The sequence below is a fragment of the Pipistrellus kuhlii genome, unplaced genomic scaffold (assembly GCF_014108245.1).
Source record: "Pipistrellus kuhlii isolate mPipKuh1 unplaced genomic scaffold, mPipKuh1.p scaffold_m20_p_4, whole genome shotgun sequence".
In the NCBI taxonomy this organism is placed as follows: domain Eukaryota; kingdom Metazoa; phylum Chordata; class Mammalia; order Chiroptera; family Vespertilionidae; genus Pipistrellus; species Pipistrellus kuhlii.
Window position 1 is genome coordinate 29,870,267 of NW_023425540.1, and position 22,776 is coordinate 29,893,042.

The 22,776-nt window shown below is 35.0% G+C and overlaps 1 protein-coding gene across 3 annotated transcripts in view; it reads left to right on the plus strand.

The window, feature by feature from the left end:
• The window catches only part of CWC27 (CWC27 spliceosome associated cyclophilin), a 143,301-nt gene that overhangs the window by 78,935 nt on the left and 41,590 nt on the right, over nt 1-22,776 (plus strand). For all 3 annotated transcript variants that reach the window (XM_036409100.2, XM_036409098.2, XM_045571176.1), the window contains exon 11: nt 366-469. In XM_036409100.2, coding sequence (XP_036264993.1) covers nt 366-469 — 104 coding nt within the window. The remainder of the gene's footprint in view (nt 1-365; nt 470-22,776) is intronic.

Genomic DNA, 22,776 nt, shown 5'->3' on the forward strand with positions numbered 1-22,776 from the left:
GGGAGAGGGCACTCTGCAAAGTTGCTGTTGCTTAGCAGCTCCTAGGTTGGGCGTCCGCCCCTTGGTGGTCAGTACACATCATACCTAACAGCCAGTCGGCCAGTCAGCTGGTCAGCTGGTTGCTTAGCTTTTATATATACAGATTGATTGTTATTATAACTTAAAAATATCCTTTAAGTATATTTCCATATCACAAGTACACATATCCTTTAAGTATATTTCATATCACAAGTAGACATACACATAAACAAAATGAATTACATTACAAGCTGTGTTTTTCTTAGAGATTTAATAAATTACTTGTTTTTGCTAAACAACTTTCTCTCAGTATATTTTATAATTATATGATTGTTTTTGCTTTATAGTGAAGAGCTCAGAAAAGAAGCAAGACAGTTAAAGCGGGAACTCTTAGCAGCAAAACAAAAAAAAGTAGAAAATGCAGCAAAACAAGCAGAAAAATCAAGTGAAGGTAAGGATATTTGCTTATATTTTAACTTGGTACTTCTTCTTTCCTTATACCTTCAATGTTAAGGTCTTGTGTAATCATAGTGCAACAGTCAAAACCAAGCAATTAATATAAATACAGCACTAGTAACTAACTATAAACTTTATTAGAATTACGTACCTTATTAGAATTGGAATTTACCAGTTTTCCTATTAATGTCATTTTTGTTTTATGATTCCATCCAGAGTTCCATCATGTCTCCTGATTCTCACTTAGATATTTTGTAGAATGTCTCACCTTGTGTTTGCCCGCTGTTTTCTCATGTTAATATTGAGATTATGCATTTGGGGGCAAGATTGCCACATAAGTGATATGTCCTTCCTAAGTGCATTATATCAGAGGTAACAGGATGTCTGTTGTCTTTTTACTGGTGATATTATCATGATCACATGGTTAAAGTGGTGTCTGCTGAGCTGCTACACTATAAAATACTCCTTTTCCCTTTGAGATTATAAGTATTTGGGGAAGATGCTTTGAGACTATATAAATATTTGGTTTATTTTCAAGCTTTCTCCCACTAATTTTATCATCATCCATGGGTGGGTCTTATCTGTAGTCAACAGTTATTTACTCTGGTGTTGTAATGGTGAGTTTGTATGTCCCTGATCCCTGTTACTTTTATTTCTTGGAATTCTTCTGTAAGAGAGAGGTCTCTCTTCTATTATTTATTTATTTACTTATTTATGACTGTATGGCTTATCCACATTTATTTTATTCTATGTTTTAATCCCAAACTGTCATTATTTTGTTGTTCAAATAATACCAGCATTCACCCGTAGTAACTTTTTCTGGCTGGCCTCTGTCCTTTCATCCTGCCCCATCCTTTGCATTCTTTCTTACTTTCTGGCACAAGATGCTCCTGCCTGATCTTGTGTTTTGCCTTCTGCACACCTGGAACTCCAAGGAACTCCAGTTTCTCTTACTGGAATTTGTATTTAGAAAACAAAATGTGAACACTAAGTTGGTCATTTTATTTTGATTCTATTATTTTTAAGAGTGCTACTAGGAGCAATATTATATTATCACTATCTTCTTAGAATGCTAAACGAAATTCATATTTAGCTTCTATCTGTAATGCATTATGGATTACTTTTTTCTTAGGATTATATTTCCTCTAAACTTATTTTGATCTTTTAAAATTGACAAGTGTTGCTGATAAGATGATAGAAAATTATTTTGTTTGAAAGATTTATGAATTTCAGTAAACATTATATTTTACTTGATATTTACATATTTTTTGCAGTTTTTAAGTCTAGTAATCTTTCTTCCCCAAGATTGAAAATGATACCATGAGTCATCTCACTGAATAGCCTTGTGGAAACAAAGTAGAATTTTAGGCATCCTTGAACGTATGTTGAACGTAGCCTATCTTCCCACCCAACAGATGCTCCAAGTTTAGGATTATGTAAACTCTGGGAACAGATCTAGAGGTTCTCATATGCATTTGCATGGTAAGATTATCACATAAAAAGAAGTAGGAAAGTGTTATTTAAGCTGAATACCCTCCTGAATACATTCAGGAAAGATTTCTTGTTTGAGCTATATGGCTACATATCAGGCTTTTGTAAGCCACTTTCTTTTGGTCCAAGATTAAATTATTTGAGTATTATAGCAACTCTGTATGATTTGGTCTTTTGAACATGATATGAAAAGACTGAAAATGCCTGGTCTTAGTACTTTCCTGTTTGTTTATATCTAGCAATTTAATTTGCCAATTAACTTAGAAGTAGATAATCAATATAAAAAAAAAGAGCCATGTGGATGTTTTGGAGTGTAGTAAATTGTAATATAGACCTACCTTTCCCAGGAATTTTTATCTGGATGCATAGACTACATCTGCTAATCCAAAGGGACTAAAAATACATTAATTTTATTTTTCATAGGAATTTGACAGTAATATTCAGTGCTCATTATATGTAACACAAATAATTATAAGAATCCTTTGGAATATTAACAGGAAAGGAAACTTCCATTTGGCCTAGTAATCGCACTTCTAGGAATATATCCCAGGAAATCAGAAATACCAGTCAGAAAGGATATATGCACCCTATGTTCATAGCACCACAATTTACAATAACCAAGATTTGGAAACAGCTTAAGTACTCATCAGCAGATGAGTAGATTAAAAAACTGTGGGGCATCTACACAATAGAATACTGTGCTGATGTAAAAAAGAAAGAACTCTTACCATTTTGCAACAGAATGGATGGACCTCGAGAGCATTATGCTAAGCGAAATAATCCATTCGGAGAAAGATAAATATCATATTATCTCACTCATTTGTGGAATATAATGACCAACATAAACTGATGAACAAAAATAAATCCAGAGATACAGAAGCATCAAATAGACCATCAAACCTCAGAGGGAAAGGAGGGGAAGGTGTGTGTGAGGCAGGAGAAGGTGAGGGGGGAAGAGGGTAAGAGACTAACCAAAGGACTTGTATGCATGCATATAGGAATAACCAATGGACACAGACAGTAGGGGGGTGAGGAAATATGCTGGAGGTTGTGGGCAGCCAGGGAGAGGTCAATGGGTGAAAAAGGAGATGTAATACTTCAAACAATAAAGAATTTAAATTAAAAAAGTAAACAAACAGAAAAGTACTAAGACCAGGCATTTTCAGTTTTCCTAGTAAAGCTCAAGATCTGATATTCCTTATATCATAAGGATATTGTAAAAAAAAAAAAAAAATGGATATAATTATATATCTGCATAAGAAGATCATGACCTGTTCAATTTTGTCATTAGTTTGCCATTTATTTACTTTTTAAAAGCTTTAGATAATCTATAAAAGAAGTCTTTAGTAAATGAAAGAAACAGAATGTCAAGGGATAAAATCATTATTAGAGTCATACTGGAGGCCTGATGCACAAAGACCTGTGCAAGAATGGGTCTTCCTTCCCCTGGCTGCCAGCACCGCCTTTGCTCTAGCTGGAGCCCCCTTTTCGCTCTGGCCTAGAGCTGCCTTTCCACCTTCCCACACTTCCCAGAGGCCTGGAGTGGCTTGGGGTGGTGCGGAATGCCTTTGTCAACACCATGGCAACAACACAAGTGTACTAGGCTGCTCTGCACCTGTGTATGCAAATTAACCCACCATCTTTGTTAGGATAATTTGCATACTCACTCCTAATTGGCTGGTGGGTGTCATGATGGTACTGTCAATTTGCATCTTATTCTTTTATTAGTGTAGATGATTAGAATTTTTATAGTAGCAAAAAGTTGAACTTAAAATTCTAAGGAGTTACATACCTTTTTGAATGCAGAGTTGCAGTAGCTGTAACACCCCAATGTGGATAAACAAGAAGTGTAGTGTTTTATTTAGAGACAGCATTGTCAGGAGAGATGTGCTGCAGGACAGTTCTGTTTGCAACCCAGGGGTCTCGTTAGTCCCCTTGTAAATCACCCAGGCCTATAAAGAGGATGTTTGTGGGGGGTAATAAATTTTAAATAAGATTGGTAGTTAATTGGAGACAGAGTTAGTTTCCTGTGTTGGCTCTGTCAAGTACTTTAATAAACTATATAATCCTTTTCATTAAATTGTGTTTTTAAGTACTTCCCAGGTTTTTTTTATTTTCATCGTATCAAACTAGTACCAAACTGCACATAGTCACTTAGAGATATAGGTTTGGACATATTCTCTAATCAGCTTTAGGGAGATAAGGTGTCAGATCCTCTTTTCAAAGTTCTAAGCACACAATACCTGCTCTATGGCTAGTGCAAGAAATTAGAGGAGGAAGGGGCAACCGGAGCTTGTAAATCAATAAAGAATTTTAAAGCCTCTTCAGAAAGCACATCCCTGAGGTGCTTAGTTCCTCTCAAATTGCACTGGTCCATTTCAGGTTTCTTCAAACTAACTTTTTAATTCTGGATTAAGTCAGACTAGGGCCCCTCAGGTTTTGATAGGTTGTGAAAATGTATCTATAGTTTTTGACTACTTTTCATCTATCTAACTATAATGTTAAAGTAGCTCAATCTTGGTTTTTATAAGAAACAGAAATCCCTTTGGAATGTTAGCTTTGTGCTATGTCCAATACCATATAGAATTAATTCCTCTTTTTGAGCAAACTAAGCAAAAATCCTTTTTTCAAAGTAGTTCATTTTTTCAAGTACTCTTGAATTATTTTTCTTAGGGGCCAGAAGTATGAGACCTATTTTTCCTATAGTCTACTTTTAATCTATGTACTAACTTTTAATGTCATTTATGTAGGAAACTGAAAGTATATGCCCTTGATTCATTGAAAGCCTCTTGGATCAGTATTACTAAACCAGTAATACTCTTTGTTTCTTACTTTGGTCAGGCTGCTAACAAATTGATTATCTGGTTCTAAGTTCAAAATAGATTAAATAATAATAAAAGTCAGGGAGAGTACCTTTTAAGAGGGTAAATTCATAAAATGTATGACTATATTAGCTATATATCTCAAGATTAAAAAATCTATATAATAAAGGCCTAAGTGACCTTTGCAGTGGAACAAGAACGACCAATTGCTATATGCGCACTGACCACCCAGGGGGAAGATGCTCAATGCAGGAGCTGCCCCCTGGTGGTCAGTGTAATCCCACAGGGGGGAGCCAGGAGCCGAGCTCACAGCTGGTGAGTGCAGCAGTGATGGAGGAAGCCTCTCCCACCTCACAGCAGCACTAAGGAGCAGTGAGCAGCAGGCAGGTGGTAAGGAGCAAGGGCTCCCAGACTGCAAGAGTGATGTCCACCTGCCAGTTTAGGCCTGGGCTGAGGTCCCCCTGACCCCTCAGTGCATCAATTTCATTCACCAGGCCTCTAGTAAATAAATGAACAAGCAAAAGAAAAGCAAGGGCAGGAACTGGCCTATGGATCTCTCTAGCTGACTGTATTACTGGGCTAAAAAAATGAGAGAGAAAGACATAGGTAAAGACATCTATTTTGACAACAGTAAGAGATGAAAGCTGACCACCTGACACTAGGAAAGTAAGGAAACACAGGAACATAGGAGTGGATTATTATGGAAACCTTTGCTGTAGATGATACTTCATTTATTCTTAGAGAACATGCAGATGCTTATTATAATAATCTTGAGTCATTAAGAAAAGTTTAGCTGCTATTTATTATTGCTTAAATAATAGAGTATGGGCAATAATTCTAACCTAATTGACAAGAAAAAAATTAGTAATTTTAGCAATTTAAAGATAAGATTCTCTTATCTGAAATATTCAGTTGTGCAGAGCATCCTGTTTCCTGGAAGTCTTTGAAAAATAAAGCTTCCCTTTTTAGTCAGGACCACCAGTCTCCCCAGTGAAATTTTAGTGCATACATGTTATTACCTTCATGAGCCAGAAAGCACATGTCTAGCCATGTCTTACAGTCATATAATTTTTTAAATAATAAAAACTTTTAAAGGTATATAGCGAGTGTAAAGATGCATATAGCCTGACAATTAGACAAAGAATCTAATCTCTTGGTAAAGTGAATATGAGGTGATCATCTTTAATTTGAGAGTCCATAAAGCACTTTGTTCTTTTTTGGATATGTAGACATCAAGAGCAAGTCTTGTTGAAATTTATTTTAGAACCATACATTATGAGCAAATTTAATTTTTATGTGCCTTGAAAAATAAACCCTAACTAATTTATATATTTTTCTATTTCTTAAATTCTATACCATCCTACAGACCTCCTGTTGGTAACTTAGAACTCATCTCTAGGAACCAGTATGTTAAGGATATCTCTCTGCAGCCCTTCACTATCTCTATATAGTTTTTTAATAAGCATTCTTTCTGTCTGGTGATTGACATATTCCAATGTAGGAAATTTAACAAGAGCCTTTAGCTATATTTGTCACAACTCTAGTTTGTCTTATTATCAATATTGATGCCATTCCTAATCCAGAAAAATTTAAGTTTATTCATTGATACAGCTAAGCATTAATATTTGGTGGTAACTGTTAATAAAAACTAAATTATTTCTTCCAATTATAAAAGTGACATATGTCTTTTGCAAAAAATATCAGAAATACAGAAAAGCATATAGATAAAAAGTAAGATCATCCTATAATACTTCTTCCAAAAACAGCCAGTTAACTTTGCGATATTTATTTTTCTGGGCTTTTTAATCTTCATGCCAGAAATATACATTTGTCTTTTTTTCCATAATATTTTATGATAATCTTGTTTGTAATATGCCTTTTTTTTAAAAAAACAAAAAACTTTCAAGTGAAATTGGCCAGTAACTCTTAAATGTACCATATAACCTGCTTTTAGGGGTATTTGTTCCTCTTAATTCTATCATATCAGAGAGAGTAAGATAGAGAAGACATGAATGTTGTGAAGAGATGAAAAATTCCTCCCGTCTTCAGCTCTAGGTAGAGGATGTGATGATACTGGCACCCAGGGACTTCATCTCATTATGATGGGAGTTATTTAGAACTCTCATAAATTAAAACAAAACCACAAGCAGAAACCTGCTGACACTGCCTGGTAGCCTGCCACCTCTTCACGTCTCAAGTGGCCACTGATAAATCTGCAAGGAAATTTTATAAATTGCATTAGATATTTGGAGACTGAACTGACATAATTACAAATTTGTCCACTTTAGAAAGTAAATGAGGTGAGGGCTGTCTCTGTGTGTGTGTGTGTGTGTGTGTGTGTGTGTGTGTGTGTGAACATGTGGTGTTTTTTATTTTGTCTTGGTATTTAGATTGTCTCATGGCAAGGGACTACTCTCGTCATTAAAAGTTTGATTACAACCAGCATTCCCATTTAGGAATGGAGCTCTTAACTATTCCAGACTGCTGTCAAGACCTTATTTTAAGTATGATGTTTTTCTTTTATGTGACATTTTCTGAGGTTTTGCCAAAAATGACATCAAACATATAATTCATTTGAGTGCTGACTTTCTTCAGCATCTTGCAGCACTTAATCAAATTTGAAAAAGATACTCTTTTCACAGTTTTATAGTGTAAACCTGTGAATATGTTGCATTAAAACTTTTTTTGGACAGGTTAATCCATGTGGCATTAGATTGATTTTTTAAAATGATTAATGCAGTATGCTGACAGTTTTAGATGGTTATAGTTTCAGAATTCTTCACATCAACTCCTGGCACATGGTACAGATGCAGCTCTTGAATATTAGCAATTTCTCATGCAAAAGGCAGATAATCCCTAAATTATACTAATAACTACATTAAAGAATTTGAAATGCCAGAAAGAACAAAGAGAATAATAAAGTTCTCAGAACTAAGATGATGTCAAAATATTAAGAATCATTAAACATCTATTTTGAAGTACAAAAATAGTTTATATTGTTTTTTTAAGTGGCCACACCAGAGTGTAAGCTTATTTAAAACACTGCTGCAGTATGTTTAAAATGTGAAAGTAGGCTCGCTTTAAGAAATACCCTGTGCATCAAAACTCTTGATCTTGAGTATGCTCTATTTACATTGCATACTTCTGTGCCGTTGTCACGGTTTGGGTTCTAAGTGGAACATCCAGTCCTACCCTTCCATTATGTATACGGGAAACCAAAGGCCAGCCAATGAAGGGACTTACCCAGAAGCACACAGCAGATTAATAGGACTAGAACTCAGGTCCCCTGGCTTCCAGTCCAGTGCTCTTCCATGACTCCATTCCTCAGTTTGATCCAACTTCGAGTAGATACAGTCTATAAAGTTTTAATTGGTATTTATTAAACTTCACTTTGGTTTTGGTGAGAATACTTGTTTTTGAAACCCCTTAGTAAACCTAGAGTCTTTTAAAGAGCAAATTATTATCATGCTTACTGTGCCTTTTCAAAAACTAAACATAATTTTGGAATGGATGACGAAATTTTAAATGTTATAAAAAATCAGTTTCTGGCAACATGACAGAGTAAGAGTACAAACCGATCCTTCCACTGAAAACAACTAAAAATATTGGATATAACATGAAAATATCTTCTCATATGTTCCTATGAACTTAAAATAAAAAGATAAACAAAATAAGGAGTATTTAGACCAGGGAATAAGTAAATATATCTATGAAGGAAGAGAAGTAAGTGGAGGACTAGATTGTAGCTTTAACTCTAATGACAATTGATAAACTGGGTGAACTGGGGCACTTTTTTGAAGTCTTACAATGGGGGAATATAAAGCCTAGGGCTTCCCAAGGTAGTAGTCGTCTAATAAAAGACTCTCCTATTTAGTTGGGGACTCAGAGATTTCACCCTTAGTGGCAGGGAGAATTAGCAATTAGCAGCCACCTCACTGTCATCAGAGGACTGCAGGAAAACTGCCTATCTTGAATTATGGCACAGAATATTTTAGGGCAAGAGCATGTCCTAGGGACTGTAGCCACAAGGCAGCCTTCCCATCAGTTTGGAGCCCCAATTCACTGAGCCTGGGTGGCCTCAAAATTCTCCAGCCAAGAATTTAGTTGGAAATGATCCTGGATTCTTAGTGCCCCCAGAAGTCTGATACAAGGAAACATAAATCCTTTCAGGAGGAACCCACTTTTATTCCCTGTCCTTGAAGAAAGTACAAAAGAAAATGAGTAGCTTAGAATGAACACACACAACACACACTCTCAGTTCAGACACCCTGACAAAAAAACTATTAGAAACAACAGACTACAAAATCAGATGCATAAATTCTCAAGATTTTATTAACCCTTGAATGTTAAAAACGTATTTATATTTCAAGAAATACATTTAAAAATATAAAGAACAAGCAGATTTTAAAACAAAGGAAATCTAGAAATAAAAAATAATAGTTGATATTAAAAACTCAATAGATTTTATAACAATTTAGACTGCTAAAAAGAGCATTAGAAATCTTTTTGAAAACTCTTTTAAGACATTGGAAAACTAAAAAGAAGTGAAGAATTTCAAGGCTAAGAGCCAGTGAAGAATGGAAGTCCGGAGTTTGGGGCAACTCTTCCCCTTAGGAAAATTTGCTGAATTCATGGGGCACAGGGTGGGGCTGAAAGGCAGTGCGGTGCTTTTAGCAGCCTCTTGGGGAAAGGGTTGAGGGAATGGGTGCTGGGCCTGGAAAGTAGATGTTTGTGACTACCTCTTGCTTTGGTCTGGCTGCCTCAAGGCTTTTCTCTATTAGTGCAGGTCAATTGGAAGTGGACAGGCCTGTATAGGTACAGCTTCTAATCTTCTCGGTTCCTGAAATTAGATTATAGTGATCCTGAATTGCTAGAGCCTTTGGGCACTGGCAGAAGCAAATGTAAATCATCAGTGGAGGAAAATACCATTTTAAATGTTACTTTTTTTTTTTTTTTAAATAAACAATTTAGCAAATAGATTACCTGGTATACAATAAAAAATAGCCAGGCACATAAAAAGATATTATCAGCAACTAAAACCCAGCAGAAAAAATCAATAGAACTCTAGAGGGACTCTAGATACTGAAATGATCAGAAACAGTCTTTAAAATAAATATCCTTACTTTGTTCTTGAAATTCAAAGACAATCCTAAGAAGTTGGAAACGAGAACAGCAAATTAAATCCAAAGAAAGAAGGAGATAATTAAAAATAAAAGCAGAAATTAATGTCGTAGAAAACATACATAAAGTATAAGAATTACAAAGACCAATTCTTTTAAAAGACTAAATCACATTGTTAAATTTTTAGTGAAACTGTATGAAAAAGGTGTAAATAATCACCAACAATTTTTAAAAAGACATAATTACAGATCCTACCAACACTAAAATGTTTTTAAGATGATATTATAAAAACTGTATGCAACTAAAAATTATTGCACCTTACCAAGACTAATCTAGGAAGAAGTAGGATTCTGAATATCACTCTTATTAGAGAAATCATATCTGTAACTTAAGACTTACACAAATAACACCAATCTCAATGAAACTCTTTCAGAGAATACAAAAAGAGGGAACACTTTTTCTCTTCGACTTTTGAAGCCAGTATAACCTTGATAATAAAACCTAGTAAAGATATTGCAAGAAAAGAAAATCATAAACCCACCTCCTTAAATTCTAAACAGAATACTAATATATCAAATAAGGCAATATTTTCAATACATAATACATCCTGACAAATTTGGATTTATTTCAAGAATGCAAGTTTGGCTTTATATGCAAAAGCAACCAATATAATTTACCACAGTATTAGAATGAAGAGAAAAACCATTTTATCATTTTGATAGAAGGAGAAAGAGCATTTAATAAAATTCAACATGTGTTCATGATTTTAGTAAAACATTGTAACACACTAGAAATAGGTCTGAACTGTTATAAAGGGTACCATAGGAAACAGACAGCAGATAACATGCACATGGTGTGGTGATATCCAGAATGAGTGAATGATGCACATTATTACATTTTAAAAGATGTACTATAGGTCCTAGGCTGCTGAACAAGGCAAGAATTCAAAATTAAACAGTTTAAAAAGCAAAGAACTGTTTTTGATCTCTGGTACAATTATATGTATACATGATCCAAAGGAATCTATGGATAAATTGTTAAAATTAATAAGTGAGTTTACAAGATAACTATATAAATGTAGAATACAAAAACCATTTGCATTGTCACAGCAACAAAATTTAGAAAATGAGATTTAAAAAGAGATCTCATCTACATTAGCATAAGAAACTGTGAGATACGTTGGGGAAAATGTCACACAGATTTGCAAGACACAGAAAACTTCATAGAATGGCATTAAAAATTATCTTAAGAAGTGGAGAGATGTACCATATTTACGATTGGATAATACAGAACTGTACTATGTTGATTTTCCCAGACTTTTCTTTAAATTTTAATGCAGTTTTAATCAAAATTTAACACTGTAGAATCTGATGAGCTGATTTTAAAATTTATATGGAAACCCAAGTAGCTAAGACACTCATAAAGGGGATGAAGAGAGTAATCATTCTATCTGATATTATTATAAAGTTAAATAATTATAATGGTGTGGGACTGACACGTGACAGTCAGATAGATATATGCAATAGAACAGGGAGCCTATGAAGGTGGCCCTGAAAAGCAATGGGGAAAAGGGGAGTCTTTTCAAATGATGAGGCTACAACTATTAGGTGATTAACTTGAGGACAGAAAAATATTTGACCCCTAACTCACACCATACATGAAAATCAATTCCATCCAGGTAGACCATAGATCTAAATATAAGAGACATAGTAATAAAACTTCTGGAAAACATTTTAGGAGAATGTCATTATGACTTTGATGTAGATATTTAAGGACTAGGAAACAAAAAGAACTAATCATAAAAAAATTGTTTGCTAAGTTTTACTATATTAAAATCCTCTGTTCATCAAAAGACCCTGAAGTGAAAAGACACACTACAGAATAGTAGATATTTACAACATAGCCAGAATACTAAAGGACTATTATTAATTGATGAGAAAGATGACTCAAAGTAAAATGGGGGGGGGGGGGGGGGAAGGAGAATAATACCTATTTCACAGAGGAATATATTCAATATCCAGTAATCCTCAGAAAATTTCCATGAAAACGCAAATTGAAGCCAATACTACACACCCACCAGAAGAGTGAGAGTATTAATTGCTACTGAGAATGTGGAATATTAGGACTCTTGTCCTCTGGAATTGGGAGTGTAAATTGATATAACCATTTCACAAAACAATAGGCATTTTTTGCCAGAGTTAAAATTATACATATTCTGTGATTCACTGATCTACTGTTACGTACATAATCATCAGAAATGTATGCACACATACAAGATTTTCATGATTGTATTATCTGTAACAACCAAAAAGAAGAAACAGCACAAACATCCATCACCAATGGGATGATTAAAAACTGTGGTAGATTCATACAATAGAATATTATATACCAATGAAAATCACAGCAATATGGACAAATATCACAAATATAGTGTTGAGCCAAAGAAGCTAGACACAAGAAATAGTTGATGTGATTCCATTTATATAAAATGGAAAAAAGTAGGCACAATTTAGAGTTTAGTAACATGCTGAAGTGGTAACATTATGAAGAAAGGATGTGATTATCACAAAGGGTGGGATAGAAATTGCTTTTGTAGGGGAGAGTGAGATTCATCAGCAGCTGGGGTGAGCAACAGGTGTGCTTCTGCAGGGCCAGCGGGGTTTGACCTCCTGATGGGTGTTCACTTTGTGCTGAATCATTGAGCTCTACATTTTAAATCTGTGCACTTTTTCAATGTGTGTATTACCTGTCACAATAAATACAAGATTAAACACACACACACACACACACACACACACACACTGCGGAGATCCTAACAAAATTAAAAATATCTACCCACTAGATACTTTTATCCTTTGAATTTCCAGTTTTGTATATTTCCCAACTCTTCTCAGCAGCCTTCTGTCAGTCCCCTAACCATTGTTACCGGACTCAGTTGAATGACTATGGCAATAATAACAACTGCCATTTCATAAATGCTTACTATGTGCCAGGATCTATACTATAAGCTTTATAAATGTTATTTACAGCCTTTTCTTGCTATCAATGGAGGATTTGTTCCGGGACCCCCACAAATACCAAAATCTGTGGATGCTCAAGTTCCTTATATAAAACATGATAGTATTTGCACAGAACCTATATTTGCATGAAGAGTGCACCAGGGTATGTGTAAACATTACTTCATTCACGTGGATTCAATGTAGTGCTCAGTGAATGGCAAATTCAAATTTTGTTTTTTGCAACCCTCTGAGGGTTTTTCCTTAAGTATCTTCAGTCCGCAGTTAGTTAAATCTTGCAGGCCTGAAACCCGCAGATAGGGAGGACCGACTGCGATTTAATTCTCACCGTGACCATATGGAGATAGACATCACCGTCCCCATTGGACAGAGAGGGAAATGGAAACTCGGAGAATTTATTGAGCTCATTTCACACAACCGTGGAGCTAGAAGAATCTTAGTGTGTGGGTCTTTCCATTGTGTTAACCTGCAACAGAAAGTCCGTGCTCTTTTCACTCTTCACCCTCTTCTCTGAAGGCATTGTCTCCTTTCCTCTCACGACTGAGAAAGAGTGCAGCTGGAGTGTCATTTTCTTATACCTTTGGCAGTCCTTTTTATATAATATCCAATATCAGATATGCCCAATAAAGGACTTCCCTTTCAGCCGTGAAGTTATATTAATAGATTAATTTTACAAGATTTTCCATGTTAGCTTAACTACTTTCAAAAAGTTTACTTAGAAGCCAAGATATAAAATTGGGAGAATGTTATAATTTCTTTTGGTGGCAGATAACATTGCAGGATCCCAGTTTTCAAAAACCATTGAGACGTCATGGTTAAGAACACAGCCTTTGAAGTCAGAAAAATCTAAGTTTGTATTTTTATTGATATCTCTCTGCTTCTGTGTATTATATAATGTATCTATATATTTCTTAAGATCCTTGGTTACAACCAACTACAATTTAAATTTTCTAAAGGAAAAGCCACAGGATAGGATACTGAGAGAGCCCACAAAATGGAACAAAGCACCGAATAGCTAAGCTTCAGAAGGGTAGGAAGACCAGAGGCCACTACAGCGTCTTGGGTACAAGAGCTCTTGGACTCTTTCTAGGATCTATCATCAGACACTCACCCTAGCTTTTTTCTAGCCTTCTTGAGCACCCAGCTCTCAGGATTTAGACAACTCATTGATTGACCACATATCACTTTGGCATAGGGACAGGATTTGTTACCAGAAGAATGGATCAAAAAGCACACTACGCAAACAAAAACATACCTACAACACTTGGCCTCTCTTGGCCTCAGTTTTCTCATCTGTGAAATGGGTATGTTTATTTGTTTATTGTAAGGTTTAAGCATGTAAAGTATACAATATTTTCATAAAGCTCTTTCTGCTTATATATGCATCTATTGTTCCTGTTTCTCTGGAGAACCCTGACTAATACACCTGATAAGGACAAAATAGAACACACAAATATTTAATTTTCCCAGTTGACATAATTAGTAATAATTCAGAATCCTGAATATGGTTGACAGTTGCAAAAAAAGACCATAACCCACACACACAAAAATAATAGAAAATGGAATTCTTGATTTAGCAGATGATACTGTTTTTAAATCTTGAAAGTATCTACATATTATTTGACTAAACCACAAGAATGGGAATAAGCCCCATGGTATTAATATTTTTCTCAAATTTAACAAGCGTAATGCAATCTTACCTTGGATCTTTTCTGCTTGTTTCTTCATGGTTTCAGTTTAATGTCTTCCACTTCCTTTTGTACATGGTTGTATAACGTTACTGCTGTGTTCTACAGAATATCTACCACAGTCCTGTTCACCTCTCTGCCCACCCAGCCCACCTCCATCCCTCAGTGGTTACATGTTGGACATGAGCAGTCATTCTTCCAGGGTTTGGAAAGCCCTTTGTGATTATTGAAAATGAATGGTGTTATATAAATGTCAGGTTGTTTCATCACAGTTCTTAAAACAATGAGATAATGTCTGTTAAAGAATTTTAAGCTCCATGGAGAAATGCAGGACATAAAAACAAGTCCTTTTATGTGTTATATGCATGTATTTTTACTATACAACTCAACCCATTATAATATCCTTTAAAGGTATAAGACTTTGTGTGTGTGTGTATGTGTGTGTGTGTGTGTGTGTGTGTCGCTAACTGACTAAGAACTAAATAGATTTTGTTGCTTTATTTTATCATTTGAGTCCAGTAAATTTGTTACCATACGGTTTAATATAAAATTAGAAATCTAAAGCAGTCTCTTTTTAGGATTAAAAATAATCTTTTTTTTCTCTTAATTTAAAGCTTTGTAACTTGTGCAATACTGGAATTACCCCTGTATATATTAGTGAATTTGTGAGGTTTATAAAAACTTCAATGAAGTCACTTATTTAAAATAATTCCCAAATCCTTTTTCTACCTCTAAGCTTCAGGCCCACATTTCCAACTCCCGTTTAAACAAGTTTACTTAAAACTAATGGCAACCAAAAGTAAGTGTATTTTTCTCCCACAAAAACATGCCCCAGTCCTAATTTTCTACTGCTACTATTAATGGCACCATGGTTCTTCCAATGAGCCAAGCTAAAATAGTTTGGTATCACGTTTGGCTTCTTTACCCGCCCGTTATCCCTAACCCAATAGACAATCCTATGTTTTTTTTTTTTTACTTGCCCTTTCATGTCTATTACCTCATTCATTCCTCTATGTGTGTCTCTCACTACCTCCTCCTAAAATAGCTGATTCCTAATTGTTTTCCGTGTCTCTGGTGTTCCTCATTCCAGTTAGCCCTAGAGTTGCAGAGTTGACATGTGGGCTTTAATCCTAGTTTCACCTTGTGTTGTTGTTTCCTTTAGAAAATTTACTTAAACTCTCCATTTCTCGGTTACTTCTTGAAGATAACTATCTCATGGGTTAATTCACTAAGATGATGTATTGTTCTAGTCTGTACTTTATAGGGTCATTGTCCAAGAACCATTTAGCTAGCTAGTAAAGGAGATTTTTGTAAGGATACAGTGGAATCTCATGAGTACCCAAGACAGAACCAAAGAGTAGATAGAGAATGTGATCAGAAACTGAGGCTTAGTACGGTGCTCAATAAATGCTAGTTATTTTTACATACCAATATAAACTAAACAAAAAGAGAGGAAAAGATGTGTGGCAAAATATTAAAAATTAGTGATTTTGCATAAAAAGAAATAAATTTTATATTACTCTTCCACTTTTCTGTAAGTTTAAAATTATTTCAAACTAAACATATTAAAATGTAGTCTATTTAAAAAATATATCCAAATTGATGAACTCATTTTTCCCCCCCTTTTTTTTACTTTGTAAGGTATTTTAAACATACAGAAAAGTTCAAGGATTTAACTGACTTTTGCTCCATCTAATCATAATTTTTTTTGCTTAACATTATTCTTTCTCCACTTACCCATGTTTTTGTGTGTAGTACTTGTTTATTCCTTTTAAATGATATAGTCACTGGATGCTTATGCCAGTTTATTTTTCTCCTGTTCACAGACTTTGCGATTCTTTCCATATAGGTTTTATTTTAAGCATTTGGGGACAGCATCCTTGCACATTTCTCCGATGCACATTAGTAAGAGTTTTCTCTAGGGCTTGTCTTAAAATGGCATTGCTGGGTGCCCACTGCCATCCTCATCGCTATCATATGGTAGGTGATGTTTACCACTTCCAGGTGCCAGGAGCTCTTCTAAGTACCCTGTATGTGTTCATTTAGTCCTCAGAACTATAGTAGATAGTATTGTTGCCCACATTTCATAGATCAAGAAGCTGAGAGGGTAAGTAATTTTGTCCAAATTCCTGCAGGTCAGCAGCATCCGAGCCCTGATTCAACTGATATGTGCTTAGCAACTGCACTACGCACAACCCATATTCTGTGGAGCAGGTACACTTTCAGCTCCTTGAGATAGTGCCATTTTTTTCCAAAGTAGTTTTACCAATTTATCCTCTCAACAGCTAATAGAAGTGTTTTTCAAAATTCTCAATTTATAGAATTAAAAAGCATCTCATCTATTAAAGTTTGTTTGGAATGTTTACAGGTCTCTAAAGTCTGCAAGTCTGAAAACCACTTCCTTACATGACACTGTTTAGACGAATGTGCTTTATAGAATCACAAGGCCGGAATTACTGCTTCCTTAGTTGACACTGTTTAGAAGAACATGCTTTTATAGGATTACAAGGCTGGGATCCTGAGCCTTTAAAAGGCCCAGCTATAGGAAGTCTTCTTGAATTAACCTGAATTCAAATTCTTCTCTCAGCCATCAGCCCGGAATTCTCAGTAACCTTTATTGCTTTTGTCTCTTCTTCACCTCCTCCCCTATTCTTATCCTTGTGCCTGTGCTATCCATTGTGGATCTCTTCTCTGTCCTGTTCTACTTCCTTAGGCTACTCCCAGTTCAAAACATCTATTTCTTAGCACTACTCTAGGGAAACGTAAACTGTTTTTTTCCTCTAAAATCTCCCAGAAATGATCCATTTTATATACTACTACTAGAGTGATCTTCTTAATATAATTATTATATTATCCCTTTGCTCACAAACCTTTAGTAGTGTCTTATTGTATACCATATTAACTATAGAAATAATCTATCATTGTTCTCCATAATCTTGTTTTCAAGTGACTTACTATCTTACACCCTCTTACTGTGCTATATTCTAACAGTATAGCATGGATAGGTCTGGGATGGATTGGAGAATTTGCATTTCTATCAAGTTTTCAGGTGAAGCTGGTGCTATAGGTGCAGTCTGGGCACCACACTCAGAGCCACTGCTCTAGCTGGTCTGTAGGGCCTGGCATGGTGTCTCAATGTTGAATAGAATGGAATATTTTTCTTAAGGCCTAGACAAGCTTATTTTCCATAGATCCCAGGGACTAAGCATTCAAATCATAAGAGATGGTTACTTTGAAAATATTTTTAATTTACCAAAAACTTATAAGGACAGTGCAATGAATGAACACATATAGCTTTCACCTTGATTTGCCAGTGGTTTACATTTTTTTTTTTTTTTTTTACATTTGCAAGTGCTTTATAGATGCTATGTCTGTGTATCTAGATAATGTGTTTTTCTTGAACTATTTGAGTGCACTTTAGTGATGTCAGGTCTTTCCTGTAAATTAGGGGTGTCGAACTCAATCAGAGAAGGGGCCAAAATCTATAATCCAGCCTAAATCGCGGGCCGAATGGTTTACTGAACAGTCATAAACTGTCATTGTGATGGAAACGCAGCGGAGTGCAGTGATGACAGCGCGGTGCGGGCCACATTGCAAGGCCTGGCGGGACGGATTTGGCCCGCGGGCCTTGTGTTTGACACATGTGCTCTAAATAGTTAAGAATCTGTTTCCTAAAAACAGGGACTTTTATTTTTAATTTTTTTGTTAATTCTCACTGGAGAATATTTTCCCATTGATTTTTAAAGTTAGTGGAAGGAAGGGGGAGAGACACACAGAGAGAAACATCAGTGTGAGAGAGACCCATCGAGTGGTTGCCTCCAGCACACTCCCTGACCAGGACCAGGGATCGAGCCTGCAACCAAGGTTCGTGCCCTTGACCAGAATTGAACCTAGGACCTTTCAGTCTCTGGGTCAATGCTCTTTTTTCACTGAACCGAACTGGCTAAGACAAAACAAGGACTTTTATATAAGCAATTTAATTATCAAAATCAGGAAATTTAATATTGATATAATACTTATTATTTCTTTGCTCACAAACCTTAAGTAGTGTCTAATTCGCAAAGTTAATATTTTGTCATTTGTCCTAATAATGTCCTTTAGAGCTGTTCTGCACCCCTACCCCCAGTCCAGGAACCAATCCAAGATAATGCATCAATAATATTTAGCTGTAGTGAGATTATCAAACTTTCGCCATTAGTTTTAGTATTCACTGGTGATTTTCTAACTCCACCATTCCTTTTATATTTATAGTTTGCATTCCATTATAAAAGAGCTGTCCTTTCTTCCCTATTTACTTATGCATATCATTATAAACTCGTAGGATCTCATTTCATGGGTTATAGTATGTTTTTAATCGTTATTGGTTTTGATGCTCAAAATAAATATTTTTTATTTTGATTAGGTCAGTGGTAGCGCCGTCAAACTGGCTCCTGTTCGATATTTTTCCATTTTTATTTGAGCACTTCTTTATTTTCTGACTGAACAAGATATTCTAGACTTATACTTCCCTTGCCCCATCCTGAAATCATTCTTTTTCCTAAGGTGCTCTGGTTTCTTGTAGTGGAGAAGAATGTTTAGAAATCAATATTGGGTGCTGGGTCCTATTGCTTCTAGGCTCTCTTAGCTAGTAGACTTGGGAGATATTCTGATAATCTAATTACAGGCCCACACCACAGGGTACATTCTCGTCTTCCCACTCTTCCATATTTGTAACCATGTACTTCAGGAGCAAGAATCTTTGTTTCTTTGCTAATTCTTTTATTCAGGCGAATATACTATTTAAGTATTTTACGTAAATATTCTATTTAAAATATTTATTGCAGAAAATTCCTACCACAAAACAAAGAAAATGAAATCATCATATTTCTCACCTAGAAATAGCCACTGCAATATACATTTCTATTCTTTTTCTATAAAAATATGTACATAAATATAGAGATAATATATATTTATAATTTCATTTTTAAAATAGGATTGACAATTAAATAGCTCAATACAAAAATCTTACCTTTGTGAAACATTTTAGTTTCTCTGCCACACTGTCAGGAGTATGATTTTATAGACACTATGTCAGATAGATGTAGGCTTCATTATTCACCATGAGTGAGGGATGGGCAATCTTGGACAAATCATTTCTGAGCCTCATTTTCCTTATCTGTTAGTAATAATAAATAAATTTGATGTAAGATACTAAATAATATATACATATCACCAATCACAGACCTCTTAGTTTAGGAAGCATTCAGCACATTAATGATTCTGCACATTACCAAAGCACTTATTTATATGTGTAGACAAATAGTTCATTAATAAGTTTGTTAGTATATTGACTATATTACACTAGATTAAAGCACTTTAAAGGGCAGGGAGTATTGAATCTTACACTATTAAAGAAAAAGTTTACAAGCGTGCTTTTTAAAATAAATGGACAATATGAATGTACCAGTATATTTATAATAGCTTATGACATATTTAAAGCAGAGTTGTTTATACCCTTTACATATAAATCCATAAATTAAGAATCACAGTTTTATATACACCAAAAGATTGTTAAATAGATGTGTTATTTACTGTCAGCATGTGCTTGGTTAGCCTATTTTTAGCTTATATGCTCATAACAAGTAATGAAAGCATTGACTTTCCACAGTCAACCAAATATTTGTTTTGCTGCTACTTACTTGTTACTGTAGACTAAATAATTTTTCTTGCCTTCAGCAACATAAGTATGGTTTTAGACCAGGCGTTGGATACTTCAGCTTTGATTTTACTCCTGTGCATAGAGTGCCACATGTGTGCTCTTACAATAAAATTATAAATACTTTATCTCCTGTTGTATAGTGAAGGAACTCATTGTTCTCAGGTATACAAAAATGATCCGGGGGGTGGAGGAGCGGAGAAGATAATGGTATCTGCTAAAATGAAAGGAAGAAAATGCATGCTGGCATGAAACACAGAAATATAACTCTTCTAAAGAAAATAACAGACATTGAAACTCTTAAATGTCTAAAACAGGGCATCCTGTATACTTTTCAATAAAAACTGGTGATAGCTGTGGTAAAATGTTTCATCAGTATTAGTGTAATCCTAGGTCAAAAAAAGATGGAGACAAGAGGGGGAAATGAAGTTAATGAATAAAACAAATGTTATCCAAGATCATGGTCCTATTTGTGTCTTACCAAGGAAAAATATAAAGATTGTGTAAAATATATTTATTTTTATAAAAAATTGAAGAACTTACAAGAAAATATTGATATGGAACACACACTCACAAAAATCATTTTAGAGTTTACATTCAAACAGTGATGAGCTGATTTTCACAGTCTAAGAAGTCCATTTCATTTCTGAGTCAAGATTAGCTAATCCTGCCAAAACTGGTTTGGCTCAGTGGATAGACAGCATCGGCATGTGGACTGAAAGGTCCCAGGTTCAATTCTGGTTAAGGGCATGTACCTTGGTTGCGGGCACATCCCCAGTAGGGGGTTTGCAAGAGGCAGCTGATCGATGATTCTCTCTCATCAATGTTTCTAACTCTCTATCCCTCTCTCTTCCTCTCTGTGAAAAATCAATAAAATATATTATAAAAAAAAAAAGTAGCTAATCCTGCCTCAGCTTCTTAGCACACTTGGAGCATGGGAGTGTAATTATATCTTGATTTGCTCGTGTATAGAGGGTGGAGCAAAAGTAGGCTTACAGTTGTTCATATGGAAAATAATACTGTAATTAATTTATAATAATACAAAAATAAACTCTGTTTCACATACGCACAACTATAAACGTATTTTAAAAACATGGCCCATTCTGAACATAGTTTGTTTATTCCAGGAGTATTTACTGAGAGTATACTATGTTCTAGCCACTCTTTGGACACTTTGGGTATACCAGGGAACAAAATGAAGACCTCTAAATCCTTTCACAATGTATACGTATTTCAAGTCATTAAATGTACACTTGAAATAGCTTACAACTTGTCAATTAAAGCTCAATAAAACTGGGGGGGAAACACTTCTATCCTAATGAACCTCACATTCCACCCATATTTGCAAACTTACTGGAATATTATAGATTTCCCTCTTGGTCATAAGATATCTATAGCAGCTATGAGCTTCATGTCTTCTTCATAGAATAACATCCAAAGCAGGAAGGAAAAGTTGTTGCAAAAGGTCTTTCTCCTCTTGGACCTTTCTCTTTATAGGAAATAAAATCTTTCCCAGAAACCACTATCAAATCAGACTTCCCTTAACATATCATTGGAAGGCAGAACAGGTGGTATTTTACACAAGGAAATTGTGGCTCAGATAAATTAATTGATCTTTTCCCCCAAGAGCATCAACACAGCTACTTGGGCTGAAATTTCCTAATAGTAACTGAAGTCTTCTTTTTCATAGTGTCTAGTACAGTATTTTGTGGGAGACTGTATAATCCTCCATGTGAGCCAGGAGAGCCTTCAGCTCCAAAAAAGGGATTATAAATCTGCTGTTTGTTTGTTTGTTTGTTTGTTTGTTTTTGCCTGGCATCTCAAAATGAAAAGGCAAACACTGCATATTTAAGATTCTATTTTATATATCTTGGATAAAAGAACTTTCATAATAACTGATAAATTAGTTACCAATGTCTTATTTATAACCAGGGTGTACTTTTTACACAACGTAATGCAGAATATGTTGATTTGTCGTCACATTCCTCCGTATTTGACCCACATCATTTCTAGTCTTCCCAACAAGAAATTATAGCTTCCAGAACCACAGTCACAATATTCCAAATGCTGCATAAAATTGTTATTTTCAATCAGTCAAGTAAGTGAGCAAGCAAAGTTGTCACCTGTTTCTGTTAGGTGGTAGAAAAAAAGGTAAGTGTAAACTCTTTTACCTAGAAGGAATTATTTGAGATATTCAAGCATGCTTAGGTACTATATAGTATTGTATTAGTATATTAGCTGTCTACTAGTTTAAATGTTTTTATGTAGACACATACCATAAATGTGTACATGTCTAATGCATATGTAAAATATATAGCACTAAAACTATCTTGAATATGATTTATTCTCTCTTTCACATTTCAAAATGCACTTCTGGATTTTGTGGCTTCTTTTAGTAGGTATCAGGGAAATCATTTATCATTTGCACTGTGGATAAACAAATATTCAGTTTCACAAAATGTGGAGAA